Source organism: Amblyomma mixtum, chromosome 1 (genome assembly GCF_055824585.1).
Source record: "Amblyomma mixtum isolate Tamu chromosome 1, ASM5582458v1, whole genome shotgun sequence".
NCBI classification, from domain to species: Eukaryota; Metazoa; Arthropoda; class Arachnida; order Ixodida; family Ixodidae; genus Amblyomma; species Amblyomma mixtum.
Genome location: NC_143012.1, coordinates 144,658,264 through 144,684,038, shown reverse-complemented (window position 1 = coordinate 144,684,038; position 25,775 = coordinate 144,658,264). Strand labels below are relative to the sequence as shown.

At 48.8% G+C, this 25,775-nt stretch overlaps 1 protein-coding gene across 2 annotated transcripts in view; it reads left to right on the top strand.

Moving 5' to 3' along the window:
• The window catches only part of LOC149367827 (uncharacterized), a 145,273-nt gene that overhangs the window by 23,952 nt on the left and 95,546 nt on the right, over window positions 1-25,775 (top strand). The window contains exons 1-3 of one of the 2 annotated variants that reach the window (XM_089557614.1): window positions 5,554-5,674; window positions 12,521-12,673; window positions 13,424-13,625. In XM_089557614.1, coding sequence (XP_089413740.1) covers window positions 5,639-5,674; window positions 12,521-12,673; window positions 13,424-13,625 — 391 coding nt within the window. In that variant the 5' untranslated portion in view covers window positions 5,554-5,638. Of the gene's footprint in view, window positions 1-5,553; window positions 5,675-12,520; window positions 12,674-13,423; window positions 13,626-25,775 lie in introns of those variants that run through there. The other variant, XM_089557618.1, reaches the window with a different exon arrangement.

Below are 25,775 nucleotides of genomic sequence, written 5' to 3'. Positions count from 1 at the left end.
GGTAATATAGCGCGAACGTGATGCGGTCCAGATGCAGATATCATCAGCATAAATTGTTATGCGGACCCCTCGCGGAAGGTTTCTTCTTATGTGTATAAGAACAATATTGAACAGGAGAGGGCTGAGCACCGCTCCCTGTGGTACGATCCTCTCCACTGCGTGAAAGCGTGTTGGACCGTTTGGAGTGGTCATAAAAATTTGCCGTTCTTTTAAATAATGCCCAATCCTTTTATATAGCTTTCCTCCAATGCCAAGACTGGCAAAGGCTGCGAGAATTGCATGCTGAAAGACAGAGTCAAAGGCGGCTTTGATGTCTAGGAAAACGGCTGTCGGAATGTACCCAGCATGAAGGTACGCCTCAAGTGATGAGACGAGGGCGATGATATTGTTACCGATGGACCGTGAACGAAGAAGTGGCGGTGCGCTGAACGACGACGACGTTGACCGTTGGTAGCTGGGCCCTCGGTGTCTGAGCTGAGTGCTGGCGAACACGCTCATAGAGCGAGAGCCAGTCCTCGACATCCACGCCATCTGTACCGCAGAATGTGCCCGGGTCGCGAGGGTGGGCTACGACGACAGTTGGCGTGGCAGGCGCAGACGGAGGGGCCGGGTCGGTAGTCAATGTTACCGATGGACCGTGAACGAAGAAGTGGCGGTGCGCTGAACGACGACGACGTTGACCGTTGGTAGCTGGGCCCTCGGTGTCTAAAGCTGAGTGCTGGCCATCTCAGAGCAGCCGCCAACACAGACTTACCGCCGTAACATCCCCGTAACAATATTGTCAGTCGCAGACCTGTTTTGACGGAACCCGTTAATTTCTTGGGGAAACTCATTTCGGATTTCTAGGAACCAAGTTATGCGTTTGCAGATCATGAGCTCTGTGAGCTTACCTACGCAGCTCAGTAGGGCAATGGGCCGGAATGATGCGTAGCTTGTTGGCTGCTTACAGGGTTTCAAAACGGGCACAATTTTCGCCAGCTTCCATTCCGTGGGGACCTCACAAGTCATCCAGGAAGTATTGTAATACTCCAGGAGTCGAAGACGGGAGGTGTGGGGTAACTTTGCAATGGCGTCATAGGTCACCTCATCATGACCCGGAGATGTGTGTCCATTTGTCTCCGCGATAGCTGTGGATAGTTCTTCTATTGTGAAAGGCAGGTCTAACGCTGGCACTGCCTCCTTTGGGATGCCTGTTTGACCATCTGCGGAGAGTGTCGAATGCCCTGACCCTGCCGACAGTAGCCTGCAATATTCTTCTGAGACTTCTTTTATAGATTTTTGTTCGTGAAGGGAGAGTGCAGCGAAGGGGTGGAGTTGTTGAAGTGGCGTGCGCATACCTCTAACTATCCGCCAAATATTGGTTACTGGTTGGCGCACATCCAGCGTAGAACAAAAGTCACGCCACTTTGCCGACTGAGTTTATCCATGTAACGTCGAATGTGACGTTGTGCCCGTCGGTATGCACGTAGGTCATCTAGGCTTTTTGTGCGCAGAGCTTTCCTTTCAGCTCGCCTGCGTATAGCGCAGAGCCTTTTAAATGTGTCATCATTTGAAGGTAGGCTGTCATTTTTAGCTGTAATTTTTGTACTCGCTCTCAGCCAATACGCCATTGTCGATGCTAATTCCTCATTGCGAGTTGCCGCAGTAACTCTTCTGCTTACAGCGCCCTTGTCTGCGTCCCAGTCTGTAGATTTTATAAGGAATTTCTTTGGGTTCCTCTGCGCATGGAAAGCCGATATGAGGATTGGGTAATGGTCGCTTCCGCGTATCTCCAAATCACTGCACCAGCCAAAGTTGTGGGCGAATGAACTTGTGACAAATGTCACGTCGATGCTGCTGGTAGTCGTCGGGCCTCGGAGGTAGGTGATGCTGCCGTCATTTAATGGCTGAACTGAATGCTTGGAGAGAAGTTTTGCAAGCTTGGCACCTCGGGCACATGTAGGTGAGCTGCCCCAAATTTCATTATGAGCATTGAAGTCTCCGCAAATAATATGCGGTGAGGGCGTCCTTGCTATCAAGTTATGAAGTCTCAAAGCATCAAATGGCGTGCCTGGCTCAAGATATGCTCCACTAAGAGTGTACTGTTGTCCGGCAATAACTGTGACAGCGCACACGTATTCATTGTCGCTTTGAGGCGGGACATCAACCGATGAGGCCGGGGTATCCTTGAGAAAGCCTATCAGCAATCTGCTGACGTCATCTGGTCGTTGTGAATGATGGAAATGGTATCCGTGGAGTCGGGAAACTTTCCTCGACGTGTGATTCACAGATTACTATGAAGGGAAAGCGGTATGCTTGCACGAGCTGTCAGAAATCTGAGAGTTTAGAGCAGGGGTTCTCAAACTTTTTTGCTTGGAGGAACCCCAAAAGCCTTCAAGAAGTTCCAGGGACCCCCCCCCCCCCCCCCTGCTTTCACTTACCAGCAATGTTGTCGAGTGCATTTTTGCAAAGAGAGGGTTGCAAAAGTTAAATGTTTATTGCACAGATTAATACAAATACTAATGTGATGGGTGGTACTGCTTCCCTTTTAAGAACAAGTCAAAGCGTGGCTCAGTAGCACTCAGAGCCAGTCTCATATCAGCTGCCGGGTCAGGGCCGGTGAGGGTTCTCGCTGAACACAAGAAGACAGCCCGCGGAACCCCTGTGTTCCGCGGAACCCAGTTTGAGAACCCCTGCTTTAGAGCGTAGCCCGCGAGCGTTCCACTGGAAAATGGTGCATGTACGAAAGATGTCGTGGATTGTCAGGTGTGGCGAAGTTCTCGCTGTTGAAGCCATGATTACTGAAGTGTGGTATTACGCCCCTGCGGAGCGTAGGAGACCGACACCAACGGCTCCATTACAAGGACAGCTTCTACTTCTGGGAGTCCTCCTGACGAGGGGTTTGCATGGATAAGAGCCTTGATGGCTGCAAACAGCATCGGAATCAGTAGGCATGTGATATCTTGTTCAGAGCTTCCGGTTTGCTGCCTGTCGCTGATCTTCCTGTCATGTGTGGCGCCTTAGGCTCAGAGCGGGCGACGCTGTTTGTCGGGTCTTGTGCAGTGCGTTGCAGCAGCTTTGATGAAGGAGAAGAACCAACGGACTTCCCACGCTTCTTTTTTACCGCATCTGCGTAGGTCTTGTCAGCTGCTTTGCCACGCTGTGTTGACTGATTCTCGGAAAGAGCTGCAGTAGTCGTGAAAACCACGTCGGGGTTAGGCGGTGGTTCATGGCGCGTAGGGGGTTCCCTTGTGTTTGCTCTGTCGTGCGAGCAACTGTGGCTGCTTTCTTTTTATAACAACCTCCATAGGAAGCACGGTGTGGGCCACCGCAGTTAGCGCATTTAAGTTGCGCTCTCGAAGTGCATTCTTTGTGGGAGTGGGGGCCAGCATACACTTTGCAGCGCACAGGGCCGTTACAATGTCTTGATATGTGGCCATGCCTCGGACATTTATAGCACTGAGTTGCTGCTCCGACGTATTCAGTTACAGGGTAACTACAGAACCCAAGCGTTACTCGTTTTGGTAGCGGCGCATCTTTTGCGAATTCCAATATAACTGTGCGACGGCGTACCTCTTTGATCTTTCCACCATCCTCAGGAGTGTAGGCGGTTAGCCTCCTTGTTGAAAGGACACCTTGGTCGCGTAGATATTCCTGCAGATCTTCGTCTGTGTAGGTGACAGGTACATCTTGTATTTTGCCATAGCTTGCCATGCAAGAGTATGGGACTCGGGCCTCTACGGCCACTCCAGCCAGCTTAGTTACCGTGAGCAGACGGTTGGCGGCGGGCAGCGTCGATACTGTAACCATCAGGCTCACATCCTTGTGAATACGATGGCTGAGGACTTTTTCTTGAGCCGATGCTACAACCGCCGAAGCCACAATGTTGGTGTTGGCTTTCCATAGGCTTCCTCCTTCCTCGGTGGGCCTGAAGACTGCAGGAACACCGGTAGCTCTCTTTTTCTTGTACGAGACAGCTGTGAACGATGCTTGGTCCATGTCCTTTCGATGGTCGGTCAGAGGCTCGTTACTGGCTTGGTTGTCACGCAGTATCTTGTCTGCCGGGCCCTGGTCTGTAGCCGCAACTATAGCGGCCGCTGGACCCGCCGCTACCGCTGCTGCCATCAGTGCAGCATGGAGTTCAGCTGGTGGTTATGTTCCGTGTCGGCGTTGATACGGCGAACAGCGCCGAGGAGGTCGCTTGACGTGCTTTTGCCGGCGGCCAGGGACCCCCAGGTCGTCGCACGTCGAGGACACACGCCAAAAAAAACCTGAAAACCCTCTGAAGTGAGAAAAATTAAGCCGAAAATTACGGACCGGTGTCAGACAGCCGGCCCACTAATTATCGTCTTCTTCTTCTTCCGTTAAGCCCCGCATTCCCACTCTGCTCATATATCGCTTGGTAATCGCAGACGGGTTTGTGCTGTACCAGACCTAACAGACAGACGGCAAGTGGTTTGCATTCCGATGCCGTTTATTACACTTGCAAGTAATGCACAGAGTGGGTCAACCAGCTACCAAATTATAAACGAGCCATTCCTTGCAACTAGCAGGCTACATAAGAAGGGCTTCCGATATGGCGGCTATGGCAGCTGGGGGAGCGACTTTTGCGGCGAACGTTTGTACGCGCCGAGAATGGCGGCCGCGTTTTGCTGTGCGCGCCCAATTCTTGGATCAAAGCCAGCCTCGGGCATTTAACGTGAGAAGCGCCGGGAGTGCGCGTTTCCTGCGCTTGTTTCCCTGCCTGCAACCAGAAGACCGGCGGCAAGGGCGAAGGATCTTCCACATGCCTGCCGCATAAGGCGACGAGAGAATTCGGGCACAGCCGCTCACGACGCTGGCCGTACTTCGAAGAAAATCTCACTGGCTGCGCGGAATTTCCCGTAAGCGTCGAGTGGAACTACCGACGCTGCTTCCGCTTCCCCCACAAGGGAGCATAATTTTCGCCAGTAATGACACTTGTACCGGAACTGATCACGGGCAGCTTTTGGCACTTCCGCAAAAGGATGCATTTAACTTTATAGACCTAAACAAGGCGCGAGGTAACTTGCCGGCGTTCTCAAGTCTAACTAAGCTCTGGCCCTGCTTTCTAATACACGCTGTTCCTTCTTCTCAAACGCGGACAACCGACACGATGATGACTATGGCAATCGAACCCACGTGTGACCGCTCTCAATTGTCGTGGTAGGAAAATATTCCTGACAACTTGTGCTGTCCCGAGTCCAGTTTCAATTTCCCGCCCGGGCGCCAGCTTCATCTGCGAACAATGGACTTCTCTCCTCCCCGCTCTTTCTCTTCCTTCTCCACGTGCGCCTTCCCTCTCGCCCGCGGGCTTTCTCCCTCTTTACACCTCCCTCCGGGGTTTCATCTTACGTAACTCGTGTCTCTCTCGTTCCTTCTACCGCGCTGCGCGACTGTGGCAGCACAGCGTTTTTACAAGTTTTAAATGCCTGGATAAATGTTCGATTTTCCTTGTGTTTGCGACCTGTCATGTAACTGAGGAGTAGCCGCAGCCCCAACGCATGCCACGGAATTAGAATAGTAAAAAAACGCGATGAACGTCGAGTCGGTGTCTCGCGCACTCTTCGAAAGCACCTAGGCTGCGCTGGCTGGCTCCGCTCTTCAGAAGTTCCGTTTTCGCATCGCAGCCACGGACGACATGGCGTCACAAGACCGCAAGTCGCCCGCTACTCAAGTGAGTCCGGACCAATGTCATTTTGCATGCTCTGAGAAAACAGCAAGCTATGTGCAGTCACGGCTTTCGTCGCGCTCAGCTCGTTCGGAGCGTTCGGCCGTCTCGACAACGCCAAGCATGCTGGCCGCGAGAGCAAGAGCGGAGGCCGCCGCGGCGCGAGTACAGGCTTCTCTCAAGAAGAAAGAAGCCGCGGTGAAACTGGAAAAGGCCAGACTGGAAGAACAAGAGAAAAGTGCGGCTGCGGCAATCGAGCGCAAGAAAGCCAAGCTATACACAGAGTTACAAGTCATGTAGTTGGAAAGAGAAGCGGCCGCCGCGGAAGCGCAAGCGGACGTCCTGGAGGCTGCCGTAGATGAGCACGGCGGGGAGCATCACATCTGTCGGACTGTCTCCGAGGCATCCGAATACTGCGCTCAACGTACTTTTGACTACGTGCTTGACCAGGCTCACGTGCGCATCGGCCCGCGCCAGCAACCGCAGCAGCATGACGGCGGGGAGCATTACGTCTGTCAGAACGCTAATGAAGCACCTGAAGACCACGCTCCATGCACACCTAGCGCTCGCAGCCAAATCATCACGCAGAATGTTGCTCGTCAGAAGGGAGATGAAGCTAACGCCCCTGAACTGACCGCCAGAGCAAGGTATCTGATTCGAGGCGACCTTGTGAGTACCTCGCTTACGAAATTCGACGACTGCCCTGAAAACTACCGGTCGTGGAAATCTACGTTTAGGAGGATAACTCAGACTCTCGAAGTCACGGCAGGCGAGGAACTTGACCTTCTCGTGAAATGGCTTGGGACCGAGTCGTTAGGTTACGCGAAGAGGCTGCGTTCCGTGCACGTCGACAGGCCAGAGGCCGGGTTAAAGGTAGTTTGGGAAAGACTTGAGGAATGCTATGGTCGCCCAGAAATTATAGAAGAGGCCATCTTTCGAAGAATTTCGAGTTTCCCCAGACTGTCCGACAAAGACACGCAGAAATTGAGAGAGCTGGGAGACCTGCTTCTTGAAGTTGAGGCAGCAAAATGTTACCCTCACCTGACTGGGCTCTCCTGTCTGGACACCGCAAGAGGGGTAAACCCCATTGTAGAAAAGCTGCCCCAGCGCTTGCAAGACATGTGGATCGCGAAAGGCTCCAGTTCAAACAGAATCATCAGGTCGCCTTTCCCCCTTTCTCGTTCTTTGCCAGCTTTATCAGGGACCAAGCGAAAACGAGAAACGATCCTAGCTTCAAACTCAGCTCCGCAAGCAGCACCCCTTCAAGGCTCACAAGAGCAGACACATGGGCAACAGATGGCAGCCCGAGAAGAACGCCCATCTCAGTGCAAGTGACAGACGTGGAAGCAAGCACTGACCATCCGCCCTCAAACGCATTAAATAAGTGGCATGATACAACCAAGTATTGTCCTCTGCACAGGAGGCCTCACCCCCTCCGGAAGTGTCGCGCATTCAGGGAAAAGCCGCTGGATGAACGAAAATCTCTGCTGAAAAATTTTCGGATATGCTTCAGGTGCTGCGCTTCGACAGACCACTTTGCAAGAGAGTGCAAAACAGTTCTCTAATCTGACGATTGTGGTAGCGATAGGCATGCCACGGCGCTTCATGCTGGAAATGTCAGCCACAGGCCTCCTGTAACTCAGAACGATGCGGAAGATGCAATTCTAGACAAGGAATTTGCACTTGAGGTGTCATCTAAGTGCACAGAGGTCTCCGGTCAGAGCAACGGTGTCAAATGCTGCTCTAAGATCTGCTTGGTGAAAGTCAGTGATCCGACTCAGCCTCACAAGACTGCAAAAATGTATGCCATCTTAGACGACCAGAGTAACAGGTCCCTTGCAAGAACACAGTTCTTCGACATTTTCGGACTCAACGGTCACAGTTCCCCTTACACACTAAGGACATGTGCTGGAACTACAGAGGCAATAGGAAGAAGGGCGTCTGGCTTTCTCATAGAAGGCATTCATGTCTCCGTGAAGCTTCCCTTGCCAACGCTTATCGAATGCAACGAAATGCCTAACAACAGGACCAAGATTCCAACACCGGAAGTGGCATTGCATCACCCTCATCTCAGAGCTGTTGCTAAATTCATTCCTTGTTTGGACCCAGAGGCCAGGATTCTACTTCTCCTCGCGAAAGACATCCTCAGAATACACAAGGTTCGACAACAGCGCAACGCTGATGCGCCATTTGCTCAGAAACTGGATCTGGGATGGGTCATCGTAGGAAACGTCGGCATAAGTCGAAGTCGCACACCGGCTGTGTCAGCAACCTCAAAACAAACGTCCTCGAAAATGGACGGCCCTCCCTTTTCGAGCCATGTGAGAATCATTTGTTGGTCAAAGAGAAGCTCACTGCCATGCAAGGGTCGACACACTGCTTCCAACCAGCTCAGCACGCTGCTAGGAAACACAGCTATGACAATGGGATCGCCGAAATGCTGTTCCAGACAAAGAAGGATGACAACAGACTTTCCCTTTCTGTCGAGGACAGGAAGTTCTTGAAGCTGATGGACGACGAGTTCTCAAAGGACCAATCCAACAGTTGAGTAGCGCCTCTTCCTTTTCGTTCTCCAAGGCCTTGGCTTCCGAATAACAAGTGCTTGGCCGAGTCACGCCTCACTGCTGTCCAACGGACTGTGAAGAGAAAACCAGAACTGATGGAACAGTTCACAGTCTTCATGGACAAGATGTTCAAGAACGGCCATGCCGAGGAAGCTCCACCAGTTCGAGAAGGAGAAGAGTGTTGGTACCTCCCCATATTTGGTGTTTGCCACCCACGAAAACCCGGCGAAACACGAGTTGTGTTCGACTCCAGTGCACAGTTCAAAGGCGTGTATTTAAACAGTGTGCTGCTTACCGGTCTAGACTTGATCAACAGCCTGCTTGGAGTGCTCATCCGATCCCGGAAGGAACCCGTGGCCATAACTGCGGACATTAAACACATGTTCTACTGCTTCCTGGTGCGAGACGACCGCCAAAATTATCTAAGATTTCTGTGGTTCCGCAACAAGATCGATAGTGACGTGGTGGAGTATCGAATGAAGGTACATGTGTTTGGAAATAGTCCTTCACCAGCAGTTGCAGCCTATGGGCTGCGGAGAACAGCACGAGAACGAGAGGAAGAATTTGGCAGCGACGTCAGGCAGTTCATCGAGAGGGATTTCTATGTGGACGATGGGTTGAAGTCTCTCTCTACAGACAAGGAAGCCATCAGCCTGATACGCCGCACACAGCAGATGTTGGCCGCGTCAAACCTCAAGCTCCACAAAATAGCCTCTAACTGCCCTACAATGTTGGAAGCATTTCCAGAAAAAGACCGTGCCAAGGAGTTGAAGGATCTTGACTTGTGCAATGGCACGCCGCCAATCCAACGCAGTCTGGGAGTTTCTTGGAACCTGAAGAAGGATGTCTTCACATTTCCGACTCCAATCCAGGAGAAGCCATTCACTCGGCGCGGTGTCTTGTCAGTGGTGAATAGCCTGTACGACCCACTCGGTTTTGTTGCTCCAGTCATCGTTCAAGGGAAGTCCCTCCTTCGAGAGCTAGTCGTTGAGACATGCGACTGGGACTGCCCACTTCCTGAAGACAAAAGGGCCGTATGGGAGACGTGGAAAGACTCCTTGCAAGTACTCGAGCAGCTGGACATACCTCGCACCTATTCCCCTGCCTCACTCACTGCCGCACAGCGCAAGGAACTGCACACATTCTCCGACGCATCAACCAAGGCTGTGGCTGCAGTGGCTTACCTCAGAGTGATATATCCAGATGGTGCGTGCCATGTCGGGTTCGTCATAGGAAAAACTAAGATAACACCACATCCGGAACACACCATCCCAAGGCTTGAACTGTGCGGCGCGGTGTTGGCAGCGGAGCTAGCAGAGCTCGTCAGTCGCGAAATAGATATGGAACTTGATGCTGTAAATTTTCTACACTGACAGCAAGGTGGTCCTAGGTTACATACATAATGAGACGCGGAGGTTTTATGTGTATGTCAGTAACGGGGTCGAACGCATCAGGAGCTCTACACGGCCAGAGCAATGGCTCTACGTTCCTTCAGATATCAACCCTGCGGACCTCGGAACAAGGTCTGTGCCAGCAGCCCAAATGGCAGGATCGGCCTGGCTGACAGGCCCGGAGTTTTTGTATCATCAAGAACACTGCTCGCGGGTAATGAAGGGCAAGTTCGACTTGGTCGATGCTGATTCTGACACGGAGGCGCAGCCCCAGGCAAATGTTCTCGCAACCAGTGTAGACACGCAAGAAATTGAAATTGAACTTTATTCCGTCGAGGCGGAAAGGGACTCGAACAAAAGTGAAAACATATCACTTGACGTGGTTCGAGCCCCCATTTACAAGGCATACAGCAGTTGCACATTTACATGTATAGCAGCATAGTCACGAGAACATACACACATAGAAAGTGAGTCAGGACCTTCTTGTCTGAAAAGAAAAATTTCCATTTTACGCAACAATAAGATATCCCCATCACATCAAGACCAGCATAATACACCTGAGAAAAGAAAAACATCATTATACAATTATAGCGAGCATAACCATCACTATTGTTGTGTAAAAAAATTCTTCAGAGTTTGGGTGCTAACACTTCGGCAGAACTCGTCAGCAGGCGGTTCGAGCGCTTCTCGAGTTGGATTAAGCTGACTCGCGCAGCTGCAATGCTCGTGCGGCTGGTGAGCAAATTTCGGGGCACCTCTCGCAACGTGTCAGACTGCCCGCATAACAGCTCATCTCGCCAACTAGGACCTTATACAGAACACCTAGCCCGAGGGAAGGCAGTCATTATTTTGTCTGTCCTGAAAGAAGCCTTTCCAGAAGAGTTGAAAAGCTTGCAACGAGGAAAGCGACTTCCGAAGTCAAGCCCACTGTGGAGACTGGACCCAGGGGTTGATTCCGACGGTCTTTTGAGAATTGGTGGCCGACTAGACAGAGCCAACCATTTCGACCAGCAAGAGCAGAAACCCATCATCATGCCAGGGCTGCACCGTGTCACCAACCTGATTGTGCGGCATTCCACGAGCAAGTCAAACACCAAGGACGCCATCTTACTGAGGGAGCAGTCAGGGCAGCTGGTTTCTGGATCGTCGGAGCTAAGCGCAGCATCGCCTCATACATACACAGTTGTGTTACGTGTTGCAAGCTCAGAGGAAGGCAGCTGCAGCAGAAGATGGCAGACCTGCCTGCAGAAAGACTAAGCACCGAGCCACCTTTCACTTATGTCGGACTTGATGTATTTGGCCCGTGGCAAGTCGCTTGTCGTCGGACCAGAGGCGGCGAGGCCAACAGCAAAAGGTGGGCCGTGCTCTTCACTTGCATGAGTATCCGCGCTGTGCACATCGAAGTGATCGAGAGCATGGACACCTCGAGTTTTATTAATGCTCTCCGGAGATTCTTCGCCATAAGGGGCCCGGCGAAGCAACTGAGGTCTGATTGCGGGGCAAATTTTGTTGGAGCGTGCTCAGAACTAAAACTGGACTCCAATGGCCCAGACCACGAGAAGCTAGGAACATTCCTGTCAGACCAAGGATGCACTTGAGTATTCAACCCCCCTCATGCTTCTCACATGGGAGGAGTGTGGGAAAGAATGATAGGAGTCACACGGCGAATTTTGGACTCCATGCTTCTTGAGAGTACCTCTCGTCGCCTTACTCAGTAAGTTTTGGTAACCTTCTTGGCGGAAGTCTCGGGGATCATAAATTCCCGACCCCTCGTTCCTGTCTCAGCGGACCCCGAGTGCTGTTATGTGCTGACTCCTTCAACGCTGCTGACCCAGAAGGTCGGCGGCAGCACAGTGCCACCAGCCTTCGGTGAAAAGGATATGTATCGGCGACAATGGCGGCAGGTCCAGTGGCTGGCCGACGCCTTTTGGTGCCGTTGGCGACGCGAGTTCCTTACCACCCTGCAGAGTCGTCGAAAGTGGCAGGGGACAACTCGAAATCTCAAGGCAGGTGACGTGGTGCTCCTGAGATACAGCCAGGTTCATCGCAAGGAGTGGCCCATGGGACTCATTGTGAACGCTATCGCGAGTGCGGACGGCAGGGTGCGAAAGGTCGAGATTAAGACGGCGACACGGAGAGTGATAAAGATGTTTCTCCGTCCTGTGACTGAGACAGTCCTGCTTATTCCGTGCGAGGACTGAATACATCACACAGTGGTTATATGTATAACGAGACGGGGAGTGTGCTGTCCCGAGTCCAGTTTGAATTTCCCGCCCGGGCGCCAGCTTCATGTGCGAACAATGGACTTCTCTCCTCCCCGCTCTTTCTCTTCCTTCTCCCCGTGCGCCTTCCCTCTCGCCCGCGTGCTTTCTCCCTCTCTACACCTCCCTCCGGGGTTTCATCTTACGTAACTCGTGTCTCTTTCGTTCCTTCTACCGCGCTGCACGACTGTGGCAGCAGCGCGTTTTTACAAGTTTTAAATGCCTGGATAAATGTTCGATTTTCCTTGTGTTCGCGACCTGTCATCTAACTGAGGAGTGGCCGCAGCCCCAACGCATGCCACGGAATCAGAATACAACTCTTTCAATATCCTACATCTCTTTGTACATGCGATTAATTTGCTTTATTCATTCGGATGGCAACTGAGACTCGCGCCGACAGAAAAACCATTTTCCTCTTATTTCGCCTTTGTCTTGAGAGTCACAAAAGCGGTTGAGGGCCATTTCCTCACAATATAGTAAAAGGCACATGGGCATGTTCATACTCACCTTCTTCACCAGCCATGCATAAATAAACCCGAGGTTCTGCTGTTAGAAGGCACAATTGACTAACAAGGCCGGCATTCCTGGTCGCTTCTCGGTGGCGAGGAGCTGACGCATGCCGCCTTTGTGTTGCAGAGCACCAAAGCTGTGGCACGTTCTGGAAAGATGAAGGCCCGCATCGAAGACCGCGTTGTCTACTCGCCGTATCCGAGCATCGATATCCCCGTGTGCTCCTTCTACCACCTGGCCAGAGAGAAGCTGCTCACAAACCCAGGGAAGACAGCGCTGGTGAGCAAGCTTTCTTTCCTCTTCCACGCGATCAGATATGCTTAAGTGCCTTGACTGCACTCTTGCGATACGTCATAACAGCAAGTTATATGCCTCCTTCCCAGCCATGCTTTCATTAGCGAAAAGGTGCACAATCGCAGATACCTTTCTTAATGGCATGCCCTTTCGGTACCGAAATCCATATCGCTATTCTTCAAACATTTTCCTCAACCGTCCTCTTTATTTGTTCCTGAAGTGGTCAGTTACTTTTTCTTTGAGCGCCGTGCCATAGATTTTCTTTGTGCCTTTCCATCTGTTCAGCTTACCTCATCATAGGAGCCGCAATTTATTGTGGTCTCAAATACGACCGTCTTTCTCCTTCCACGTTCTGAAAAGCGGTTGAAGAGTCCGCGATACGGGTATAACAGAGCTTAAAGGAGCTGTTTGCTCGGGACTTATATTAGCTACGGTAAATACTGAATATATGAACGCCAGACGCTCGAATCTTTCATGTTGGCGTATGAGAGCTGAAACCTTTTTCAGCCGCGGCGTGGGTACTCCCGATCTGATTTTTCTTCTTCGACCGCAGTGCATCTGATTCATGTACAAAGTGACCGTTTATGCGACAGCGAGTTAACGTAGAAGAATCCCTCTGCGTGGAGGAGTGAAGAGGAGGGGGGGGGGGGGGGCTTGTCGAACTATAGGTTATTCGTTTGTTTTCCTATACAGATAATTTTAAGCATGTATAAAACGCTGTGCCACCGCTTGCAGGTGGATGACGTCACTAGCCTCACTCGTGCGGAGGTGCTGGCCCACATGAAGCGGTACGCCGTAGGGTTCCGGCAACATGGCGTGCTCGCTGGTGACCGTGTGTGCGTGCACCTTAACAGCAGCGTGGAAAATCTGATCGCGATGTACGGCTGCGTTCTGGCAGGAGCGACCATCGTCCTGGCTAAGACATCGCTCACCGAAGGTAAGATGATGGTGGAGCAGCGAATCGTTCTTGCTGCAGCCAAGGCGACGGGAAGTGGTCAATCGCCGAACAGCCGTGCATGCGTGGTACTAAGCTTACTCAACAATGCGTAAAGGCGGTATATAGGATCTTGAAAAATTCCAGGGGATTTGGAGGTAGGCATAAGAAATAAAGTGGTCGGCGGCGCGCAATAATCGCGTTGCCATGCATTTCCGTAAGTAATACGTTTCGTTGCGCTCGATTATATGACCTTGGCGAGGATGCAGCATTAGTACGCGTTACCGACAAGCTAAAACGTGTGTGCAGCCTGCCTCGAGTATCGTAACGATGAGGCTTTCGTACTAGAGGCCGGCATAGCATAATTACTTTACTTCAAAAACATAATTAGTTTAACACAGATAATTACTTTGCAACGTCATTTTAAAAGCTGCGCAGGATGCGTATTTCTGCCCGTTACAGCTCGAAAAGAACGAGAAATTCCGATATACGGAAAGAAAGTCAGCACTTAGTCTTGTCCATGCGTCAGGAAACGAAACTTTCAGATGCACTACTTTGCCCACTTGTGGCAACACGCCTGAAGAGATCGCTTTCGTTTGCTACGCGCTTGTTATGGGGCTGCATATGCGTGACGCGCCGGTCCCACTTTCATGGAGCCGATGTTCTGAAACGTTCGTGAAACTTGATTTCTGGGCGTGATAAATAATCCCACCAGGCCGATATTATCCCAGAGGCCTGCACTACGTCTTACCTCATGGCCCACAGTGTTCCTTTATAAAACGAGAAAAAATATTAAGCTGCTTAAATAAGCCCAGTAGTTCTCCGCCACCTTTAGTGTGAAGTGTACACTTATTTGCTGCACAGTAGCTCATGAATAAAAAATGATGCTGCATTAGTGGACAGGTCACACGATATCGCTCGAACATTGCACCAAATCTCGTACTCTTGGTAAAGCGATTTTATCGTGTAAACCTCCATTACATGTTCCAGGTGACCGAACAGATATAAAATATCGCCTTTAGAAAAATACCCGCCACTTCGTGTTTTCCACTTGGTAAGGCCGCTGTTTCCAATAGCTCTGAGTGTAAGTATTGTTTTCCTAAAGTGGTGTCGGGTGCTTTCTCGGCTTTCAAAGCAGTTCCCGCAATGAGAACTGAGAGGTGAAGTGACATACTTTAACCAAAGCAGCCCTCAGCTTTTGCAGTGGGAAATAATGTGTGAAACAATGTGTGAAATAATGAAAGTACGCGAAAGGAGGCAATACCTACCACCGAAATGAATTGCGCGATTACGATACACGAGGTATAATGGGAAAGTAAGAGCCGTTTGATCGTAAAAAAATATATTCCTTAGCAAACACTTTTAGTGATGTGTTAGTTTACTAGAAACCTGATGCGCTTTCTACATTATCACCAGGGACATAGCCAATGGAGGCGTTCGGGTGTCAGAACACCCCCTGAAATCTTCTGAGCGCTGCATACCCCCTCCCCAGCCCCGGACGATTTGAAGTAACGTTAACCTGGTAGAGGAACTCACAGAACTTTTAAGCATTGCCGCGGCCATATTTTAATAGCGCTCTTTTTCCTTGCAGAACAGTTCCGCGTTGAATTTCAAACAGTGGCCCCTATTTTTGTGTTTCAGTAATTAGTAAGGACTGTTCTGAAGCACTTGCGTTCTCTGTTTTTTATTCTCGAAAGTACTGATGTACGTAGTCGGGGCTCTGTAATAGGAAGCTGAAGTTATTGCAGAAACGAATCACCTCTTCGCCATCACACGACATATAGCACTCCTTTTAAGTGTAGGCGCAGTTCACCCAATTAAACATACCTTTTTTACGTCAGCTTACTTTTTCATTCTTTGTATTGTCCTCAAGTGATCACAAACTATCGCAAAAATAAAAAGTGCTTTTACTCAAAAGCGACTCTGCGGCCGGGCGTTTTTACAAATGCCATTCGGTCGCAGTGGCTGACTTTGTTGTAGAGCAGAATCAAATCAAACCAAATCAAATTTATTTTCAACATGGATACAATGTTGATGGCCTCCGTGACAAAAAGCTGTGAGGACAGCTTGACTAGGTCAAGGAGCCATTTTGGCAGCAGCGACTTCATACACACTACAATAATTCAAATACAAATGAAATGTGCAACAGAATACATACATCATATACACTACAATAATTCAAATACAAATGAAATGTGCAACAGAATACATACAGTCTCCTACTTACTGAGTACAATAGTTAAAATGGAAGTGAATATTGTAATGGAATACACTGACTTCATTCACCAACTTAACTACGCCACAAAAGAACAATGTGCACTACAATAAAACTACGCAACAAACGAATAAAATTAGTACCATAAAGCGTTTTACATGTGAGATCCCGATGAGAAGACAAACACACACACTCACTTTGTATGCCCAATTTCACAATTACCACTCAAAATCATAACGCAGTCTTAGAAAATTGCCCAGAAACAAACATGCTGCGCAATGCTGTGCGCGTTAGGGCAATGGAACCAGAAAATTGTGTTCTAATCTTGTTTAATAGAAATGGTACGTTGTACGTTAATGTTTGCAGTAGGTAATTAGTGCGTGGGCGCGGTACAAACCATTCCTCAGACGATCTGGTTCGATATGTGCGAGTTTGCAAAGTAAGAGTACACAGCTCCTTCAGGAACTGCTGGTAAGATAAACTTGAGAAGTACAGCAGGTATAGTAGACGGTAATCGTAAATCTGTTGTATACTGACCAACTTGAACTGAGAAAAGAGGTCATGAGTGTGGTGAAAGTATTAAACATTAGCAATGTAACGAACAGCTTTCTTTGCGAGCCTATGTAGTATAGTTATGTTTTTTTTAGTAGTCTTTTGTGTTTTTTATATTATGTGAAAAATATTGCAAATAGCCGCGATTTTTCCTACAAGGTTTTTTTTTTGGCGAGATAATAATTGCTGTTTAAGGCACGTTCAGACGAGCGGACCGCATCGCGGATGGTCCGCGCGCATCAGCGCGGTTATCGTGACACGCGACCAAGCATCCGCGAGTAGGTCCCGACGTCAAGCGTTCACACGAGCGTAGCGGACAATCCGCGCGTACTCTTTCCCTCAGCGCGCGTGCGCTGTTTGCGCGGCTGCGAAAAGTCAGCTACCGAGAGTTTCACACATGGTGGCCGAGCGAAAACGTCGCCTCGCTCCACTGGCTGTAGCCATTGAAATGTTTGAGGACGACAAGGAAGCTTTCGCGACTAAAAAGCGGTTATGAAGGAAAAAGACATGGTTGGAGAAAAAAGCCCGAAAACTAGCCCGATACGCTTCCCTTCGGAAAAAAAAGTGTTTGGGCTTGCAGAACCTGCTGTACGAGGACCTACTTGAATGCGACCGGGCAGAGTATAAACGCTTGTTGCGACGGAGTCCAGAGCTGTTTTACCTGATACTGGCTCACTGGGCGCCTTCTTTCCCAATTCACTCATATTAGTAGAAACAACAAAGCAAAGCGGGCCCTCACGCACGCGCACACACTCAAACACACAATTCGACGCAGCGTATCAAATACGGAGTGAACAACGCAGTGAGCGAACCGGACGACACACAATGCTGCACTCGAGCTGCAAATGTGGCAAAAAGCGCGCAAAACGAATGGCGCCAGCATGGAGCAAAGCCGACTTCATTCCAGATAGGTAGCCAGACGAGAGTTCGAGCCAACGTTGACAGACCTAGAAGCAAAAAAGCGCAAAACAATCTCGGTCCGCCCCCAAGCCACCGGTCTGAATAAGGCGCTCACCGTTTCCATCCGGTCCGCGGTCCGGGTCCGGAAAAGTCCTCGCCGCCCGCTCAAGGTCGCTCAGAGCAGTGACGTTCACGTCACGTGGCACGCGGACAGCGCGGACGCGCCCGGACCATCCGCGATCCGGTCCGTTCGTCTGAACCCACCTTTACGAATGAAGTCCTCAGATTCCTGTGTGCACTCGTACTCTTATGTAAACATTACACTGAACGAAACAACTAACCTTTCGGCTTTAAATTGATGACAGTGAAATTTATGGCGCAAGCGCATCTGCGGAAAAATAGCGCCATGACACAAGGTATTTCGATAGCTCAAGGTGGGGTCAGGGACCCATTTCCTAAGTAATTCACCCTAAAGAAGCCGAGCACCTGACCAGGGGAAGCTTGTACCTATTGTATCACCGGTGGGTAACAGGCGGCAGCGAGGATCGAACCCCGCACCTCCCGCATTTGAGGCAGATGCTCAACCACTGGGCCACCGCCACGGTCGGCTTTAATTGATAGCAGAGAAATGAATAAAATATTGTTTGGTCCAGGCTCTCTTTACTTTTATGCGAAGCATACTACTTTAGCTACCACTTCAGCCCTTCACCGTGGTTATGCGCCTCCAAATCACGTGATACATGACGTCACACCACGTGACATGATGACGTCACGACAGTGAAGAAACGGGGGCCCACCTCGCGCCGTCGCTGTGGTTGTGCGCCTCCAAATTACGCGACACGACGATGCTTCGCATTCTCCAGGGTTAACCAAGTTAAGCCTCATCCATTTTTTTACTGACGGCGTACAAAATTCCCGAAAAATATTTCTGGCTACGCCACTGATAATCACTGTTGAGTTCTAAACACATGACGCTGCGCCAGTTCTGCTGTCTCTCGGTATAGAAGTTTGCTACCTATGAATGGAACTAGCTGATAACAGCGGTCTTGAGTTCCTGGACGTCTTCAAACCGTTGTCCACTCTGTTTCAAATGCAAGAAGACAGAGTGGGAGAAAGAGGGAGAGAGCTATTTAATGAAAAATACAGATTTTATCACACGGGAATGTTCGCTCCATGCTACTCTGCGTTGGGGAAGGAATAGGGTAGGAAAGATGGAAGAAAGGGTGCTAGAAAAGAGTGCAGTCACTGAAGAGGGTTGTGACGCAATATCTCACTGCGTGATAGCTTCTTTGGATGTGACCGAAGTCAAGTTCTGTGCATGTACAGCGTGGTGATCGAGTGTTTGGGCAATTTATTGCTTGTCTAAACACCAATACCATATGAATAGGGAACTAAGAATGTTATTGCACGTTGCTGCTGTCTGTAGCAGCCTAATGCACCTTATATATAGTGCACTGTGAGTTGAACTTGGGTAATGAACTGCTTGCATTGCTCATAGTGTGTACGTTCGTTGGCGGCAGCTGGACATTCCAAGAGAATATGAAGTACAGTCTCAATTGACCCGCAGGTGTCCCAATACGGACTGTCTGCTTGCTGTAAATGGTATCGTAGACTGTTTGTAGTTACAACATTAAGACGGCGGCAATGATAACTTGTTTCTAGATGACGCGGAAGCTCGAGTGGTAGTCTTGAATTGAACTGTGGGTCAGTGGAATGGAGAAAAAGTTCATGATGACTTGGCGAGTACTAGAGACAGGTCTTTTCATCCTGGGTATGTCGTTTGGAGAGTTGAGACGCATCTGACTTTGCGAACAAAATTCGCTTGAAGTTATCATGCTGCAGACCATTGCAGGGAGCTCATCTGCTCTCTCGTTGGCCAGGATGCCGCAGTGAACTGGAATGCATGGAAAATTCATACAGTGGCCTTCAGCAACAGCCAAGTGAGTGCCGGTATTCAGTGTCATGGGAAACTGGCTGGTGATTTGTTCTCTTCGGCAGGTTAGACAAGGTTTGTAGCGCTGCTTGCGAGTCCGTGAAGATTACCCAGCGTCCTGGATTATGGCGCACGATATAGGAGACAGCTTCTTTTATTCCGTGTATCTCTGCAGGGATGGAGGATGTCCAATGCTGTAGGCGCCATGAAAGCATTCGGCCTGATGAGGGCACATAATAGCCGCATGATGAAGAGTCGTAAGAAGTTGAGAAATCAGTGAAGATGTGTGTTTCTTGCAGGCATCCAATGTCACGTAAAGTTGGCATAGTGTTTGGGCACAAGGTCGGGACTGCAAGGTGGGTGATCAAAAAGTTCCCAACTAAAATCGTGAATCTTCGCCTTGGTTTGAAGAGCGATGTAAGGACGCTTGAGCTCTAATTGTTGGCCCACGTTCCATAAAATCAACCAAAAGAACAACCTTTCTCTCCCAGAAAACGACAACCATCATTCTGCGGCTCGAGTAAGGAAGTTGCGGAGTTTGTTCGGTTTGGTGAAGTTCAATGGCGCCAATGCACTGACTGCTGTTTCCTTTGTGCGTTACTGTAAGGTATTCACGTCTCGCCACTCCGAACAGTAACATAGGCATAGCTCTTGATGAATTTAGGCAGCGGATCATATCTTTGCGCACAAAATTCTAACACACTACGCAATGGACAGGAGCAACAAATTTCGCGATGATCGTTGTTTGCATTCATCAGCAGGAAAACGACTCATCTAATCTCACTAATCGTGTTCAGGGGCTTTGGAAACGATCAATAGATAGCGCTGGACGCGTAAAACTTTGTTCTGACCCCCCAATATATAAGTAAAGGAACCTTACTTTTCGATACACCTCTTGTAAACGAAAGGTAGAGCTACATATCCGATTTATGTGATGTTAAGGCTGATGCGCTTATTTGTACCATATTAGACAGAAAATAAAATTTGATAGTAAGTGCTGCAGTCGTTAAAATTGAACGTCAGTTTCAAAAAGGAAGGCATGACAAAAATTCCGCGTCCCTTCCCTGAAATCGGGCGCCATTTAAATGTACTCTTTTGTAGTACTGTAATTGAAGCACCACATATAATTAATTAATCTTGCTCTTTGGAGACACATTCAGAAATCTCCACTTCTAATACATCGTTTTCTAAGAAATCAATATAACCCCGGACAGCAGCTTGGGCATGTTGGTTATTCATTCTTGATGGAACAGCGCAAAACATCGGGACAAGAGACAAGCGCTGAAGACAGCGCTTGTCTCTTGTCCCGATGTTTTGCGCTGTTCCATCAACAATATAACCCGCTTTAAATTTGCGTTTAAAGAATGCTGCTGATGTGCATTTCATCGCTTTAGTGTGCTCAGGGGAGTCTATAAAACTGGGGCTAAAATAACAGGTGTATCCCGCGCCTGTGCACTGAGGCTCTATTGGCGGGCAATAGCACACGCGCATCAAAGACCCCCAGTGTTCGCTAACACAGGCGCCTGCTTTTAAGGTGCTGCGGCCGCCGAGGTACAACTACCAGTTGAGGAACATTTCGCTATTGACAGCGGCCAGAACCAAGGACTAAGGACTGAGAAACATTTAATTTATTTTTTGAAAGAATTGGTTCCTGTGTACCACCAGAAAAGTTAAGAATTTCTATTGCCCTGTTGGTGCATCTCTCATGACACATTAGAGTGACCGGCAAATCATACCGCTTTAAATGAGCCTTTCAATCATGCAATCTCAGAACAAATTTCCTTGAAATGCCCCTCAAGGTTTCTTTTTCATTACCTTGCAGTCCAGGGCGGTTGAAGACTAATGACATTTGAAAACATATAGTGACTTTTCTCATTGATTGCCAACTTGAACTTTTTACATGAGCTTTTACCATCATAGAGAGCCGCCGCGGTGGCTGAGCGGTTTTGGCGCTCGGCTGCTGACTCGAAAGACGCGGGTGCGTTCCCGGCCGTGGCGGTCGGATATAGATGGAGGCGAAATTCTAGAGCTCCGTGTGCTGTACCATGTCAGTGCATGTTCAGGAACCTCAAGTAGTCTAAACTTCCGAATCCCTTCACTACAGCGTCTCTCATAGCCTAAGGCGTTTTGGGAAGTTAAACCCCCATAAGCCAAACGCCTACCTGCAAAAATTGCAATAGCAACCGACGCCTCGCAATGCAACAGAAAGGCATTGTGGGGATTTTCTGTCCGCGTTTAGGCTGGTTCTTTTCGCTGTGCCTTCCAGATTTCCCCCCTATTTTTTAAGCAGAGTTTCTGGTAGCAGTGCTTGCTCTACGCAAGCTAGGTCCTTCTATTACTGCAGTGGCAGTCATTATCGATTCAATATTTGTGTGTTTGTCCCTCGCATCGCATGTTGACTGTCCCACTTTAAGCACTTTTTATCGCTCCTTCTTTCGACTTTGAGCCTTGTTCATTTAATATAGGTACCCAGTCACAGCAGAGTGACAGTAAATGAGATCGCTGATAACCCCGCAAAGGCTTCCCTAGGCGGCCTGTGTTGCCTATCATTCCGGCTACAGAGTATATTACAGCATCTATGTCTGTACTTCTAAACAGCATCTAGGTTTCGGCGACATGCGCAAGACACGTTTAACATTGGCGGAATATCAACATCTCCGATTTTCCTGGAGCAGGAAAGTTTGTCTATCTCGACAGCTTGAAGTATCTCTGACGAGGTTGCGCTGCCGTATCCCTCCTCAGAATTTCTATCTACACAGGTCTGGTTTGGCGCTATCTCCACCCTGTGCATTTTGCTGTGAGCCTGAATCTATCGATCATTTTTAACTTCACTGTCGCCGTTTCACCTCTTTGAGAAGAAGATGCCTGGAGGTGCCCTTGAAGCATCTTGTCCTTAGTTTGAGCAGCCCACTCTTGCTATCATTTGGCGCCACCACGCTTGGGTTCAGCCACAGGTCTGCTGGCGCTGGTGTTGAAAATTTCGTTCTGGGATCTCATGGAATGCTTTGCTGATTGTTAAATATTTTCTTTTCTATGCTTTCATACATTTTAAATTAATCACTTCTTCTTGTTTCCTCTCCCTCTCTTTTCCATATAAACCGTTATCTCTCTTCAGTCCCTGCCCTCATTGTGGTAGAATGTACCGGTGTTACTCTCCCGTGTGCGTTTCTTTTCACAGATGAATAGCAACCTCTGCCTCTTCATTCTTGGCCGATCTCCCGGTGTGGGTATGTGCCATCTTTTCAAAGGCTAACAACAACAACCCGAGGCGCGTTGGCTGCGGCGATAGCCTAGTGGTCTCGCTGAACGGCCCCTAAAGGAGATTTGTGAGCGCAGCCGCGGGTTTGACTCCCAGTCATGGATATTGATCCAATTTCTTTTTCTCTTTTTCGTGGTTTGACTTCTAACTCAGCTGAAGGTGAAATTTATGTCCGCGATTGAAGCCCGAGGTTCCGTAGTGAAGCCTTAGCTTCAATATCGACGTCTTGATATGCCTGATGTCCTTATTGGCGCACGTTACCTACCTTCCTGAAGGACGACTATAGCATATGCCCCACGTGAAGGACACTGAGTAAACGAAATGATCGACGCAGGAAGAATTAGCCATGTGTGGTGATTAATTTGACACTATGAATATCAAACCCATTGCGCGCTTACAAGTTTCCACATTTTGCCTAACTCGTTGCGAGCTGAGTTCAGAACATGACGTTTTCTCGTTTCATGCTTTTGTTATGTCAGGGCACATTGAAGTAGTGAACAACAAGGGTTTTCCTTCCTTCAACGTGTGTATCCTTTGTAGTAATTTCTTCTTGCACTCTTATCGTAACAACATTAAACCGCAGTTTTTCGCCAATTTAAATTAACAGTGGTCTAGGGCACCAATCGTTTATGAGGCGTTGACAAGCGTACCGCTTGCTCATAGAAATTTCTATATAGAGATAAAAGGTTATATTCAGGGCATTGGAGATGAAGAGAGAGAGAGAGAGAGAGAGAGACTCTTTAATGAAATGCAGAGAATTTAGCCGGCTTTTAAAAATCGCTGGCATGCTACTCTGCGTAGGAAGGGGAATTTGGGAGAAAAAGACAGAAGGAGAGCAGCGTGGAAGAGGTAAAAAAAAAACCCGAAGATAAAATGCGGCCATGAAATGGGTACTAAGGATGCAATGGCGAGTATTGATGTAACCTATGGAATGATGGAGCACATAGTCCGACAAATGGGCTGACGAAGTTCACTGCATGAAGAATGCATGAAGGTAACGTGCAAGTGAATTTAGAGCTTATCAAGATGTCCAATGTCTTTTAAATATGCAAAAAGAAAGTTCATTGCAAGTCTCTGTTGCCTGAAGCAGGCTAAGGGACCTAAAACTTTGTCCATTGTTAGGGGCACTGGGCAGAGCTTCTGCATGCAATGTTCATAGTACGCACGCTCGTTAGCATACGCAGGGCAGTGTGCAATTGTCCTCATAGCCACCTTGGAATACTTCGATAGGCACGCAAGAAAGGGCTTGTTTGCTCAGCTGCTCGCACCTCCAGGAAGAAGCTGAAGATGTAACAAAATTAGTACCGTATGGGTCAAATTCAAAGGTTGTAAGCACTGGTGGACGGTGGTCAAGGTGTCCATTATAGAAGGTCCGTTATAGGCTGGAAGATCTTCTAGAAGCACGGAAATTCACATACGAACCAGAGCGCCTAAAGAAGTAGAACGTTCTTGCTGTCTAGTTGGTTCATTGCAGAAAAGATTAGTACTGCGTGTATGCGACAGGACAGGAGAACGAGGAGCACACCTGCGTTGTCGTCTGTGTTCCTCGTTTTCCTGTCGGGTCCCATTAGCGCAGTATTAATCTTCTCCGCTTAAAGAACTTTTCGGTACGAAAGACTGCTCTACAACACTGCTCTGTACAGGGAGGCAAGGCATCATTCGCTGATGATGTGTGCTATTGACGAAAGTATGTTTATGCCTTTTGTTCTTAAGTACTTGCTTTTTTCACGAGAAAAAATGGCGGTATATAGACCAACACCGTGTTTAAAACACAGCGGGCGTTCGTGAACTACGGATATGGCTGGGGGTATCATCAGCGCCGTTGTCTGCTAAGGGGCGATGCTCGCTTTCGTTCGCATGTAATGCCGTTTGACAACTCCTATTCATGTAGAGTTGTCTAAGCTGTGTAGATTGATCGACTGTATTAGTAAGAAAATGTTGCGTGAGCTGCAGCATGTAGCCTTTACGAGAGGCTTTCGAGACTCGGAGAAACACACAGACGACAGCGCACCTTCTGGGTCATGCATAGCGTCATAATGCGCATATAAACTGATTTTTAATAAGCTTCGAAATGTCGTTTCGTGCTTGGCCATGCTTTTCTTCGAGGTACTCGCCAACTATCAATGATTGGCAGCCTCTATGGGTACACGGTAAAGCTTGAAAAAATATCGGACAGCTTAGATCATGTGTGTTTTTATGGTTGGCGCTCCCGCCCGGTATCGCCAGCCGAGGGTGATTCCTACGTGCACGCATCGCGGTGTTTTAAAAAATACATCGCTTACGAAATGACCTTTTATACTTCGGCAATCTGTTCAGGAATGTACGTGGCTTTACTTCACGAAAGTACAGTGCACAAGTTCACTGTGAAATCAGCAAACTGCTTTGAAAACGTTTGCTGACCTGCATTCCTAAGGCACGAAACCTCAGTTTTTGTCCCCATCCGGCAACAGCAGCGCCTCCACATATTGGTTACGTCAAAGAATGGAGTTGGCCCATGTGCCTTTTCGCTACTCTCGGAGGAACTTCTCTTGGACTGTCGGGAGGGCGTGGAGGTGCTCAGTCCTCAACCCGTTGCTGTTCTACTAGCACAGTTCAGTGTCCAATAAGACGGCACCCTTCGATTTGTTTCCTTTCCGCCCGGGACAGAACATTACCAGCTACATTCCGCGCTGAAAAATGATCGCATCGTGGCTACTACACGGCCATGAACTAGGCGGAGCGGTGAAAATATCTGTTAAGGTTGGTAGGTGAGTTTTGGCACCTAAGGAACACCATTCAAGCTGCTACATCAGACCTGCGACCATCTTCTAAAGACAGTTGCAACCTTTGGCTTTCACTAAAGAGGCACCTGGTGAATGAATTACCTTCCTCAAAATCCAGTTTCACAATCAGGTGTGCAATGAGTCCTGAGAAAACAAGCCGCTTCTTCCCCACCGATTGGAAAAAAGGTGTCTTTCTGCCTGCTGACTGACATTCGCTTACTGTTATTTGTGACTGACTGAAGGTCTTATATCGATTGATTATATGGCAAGTGCCGAATAGGGATTTTAGCGAGTTAACTGGTGCATGAAATTTTTCCTTCACTTCACTTCCTTCGCTGTTTACTTCCATTTACTTCTTGCGTAAGTATAGGTGATGGCGATTACGAGGCTACTGTGCGATGATATGGGCTAGAAGTTTTTTTCTCAATTCATTTCGTGCTCGGTATATATTCCACAACCACTGCTGCAATAAATATGTGTTGACAGTGAGCGCCTCTGTGTGTAGCGTCTCTGTGATTCCCTATTTTTAGTC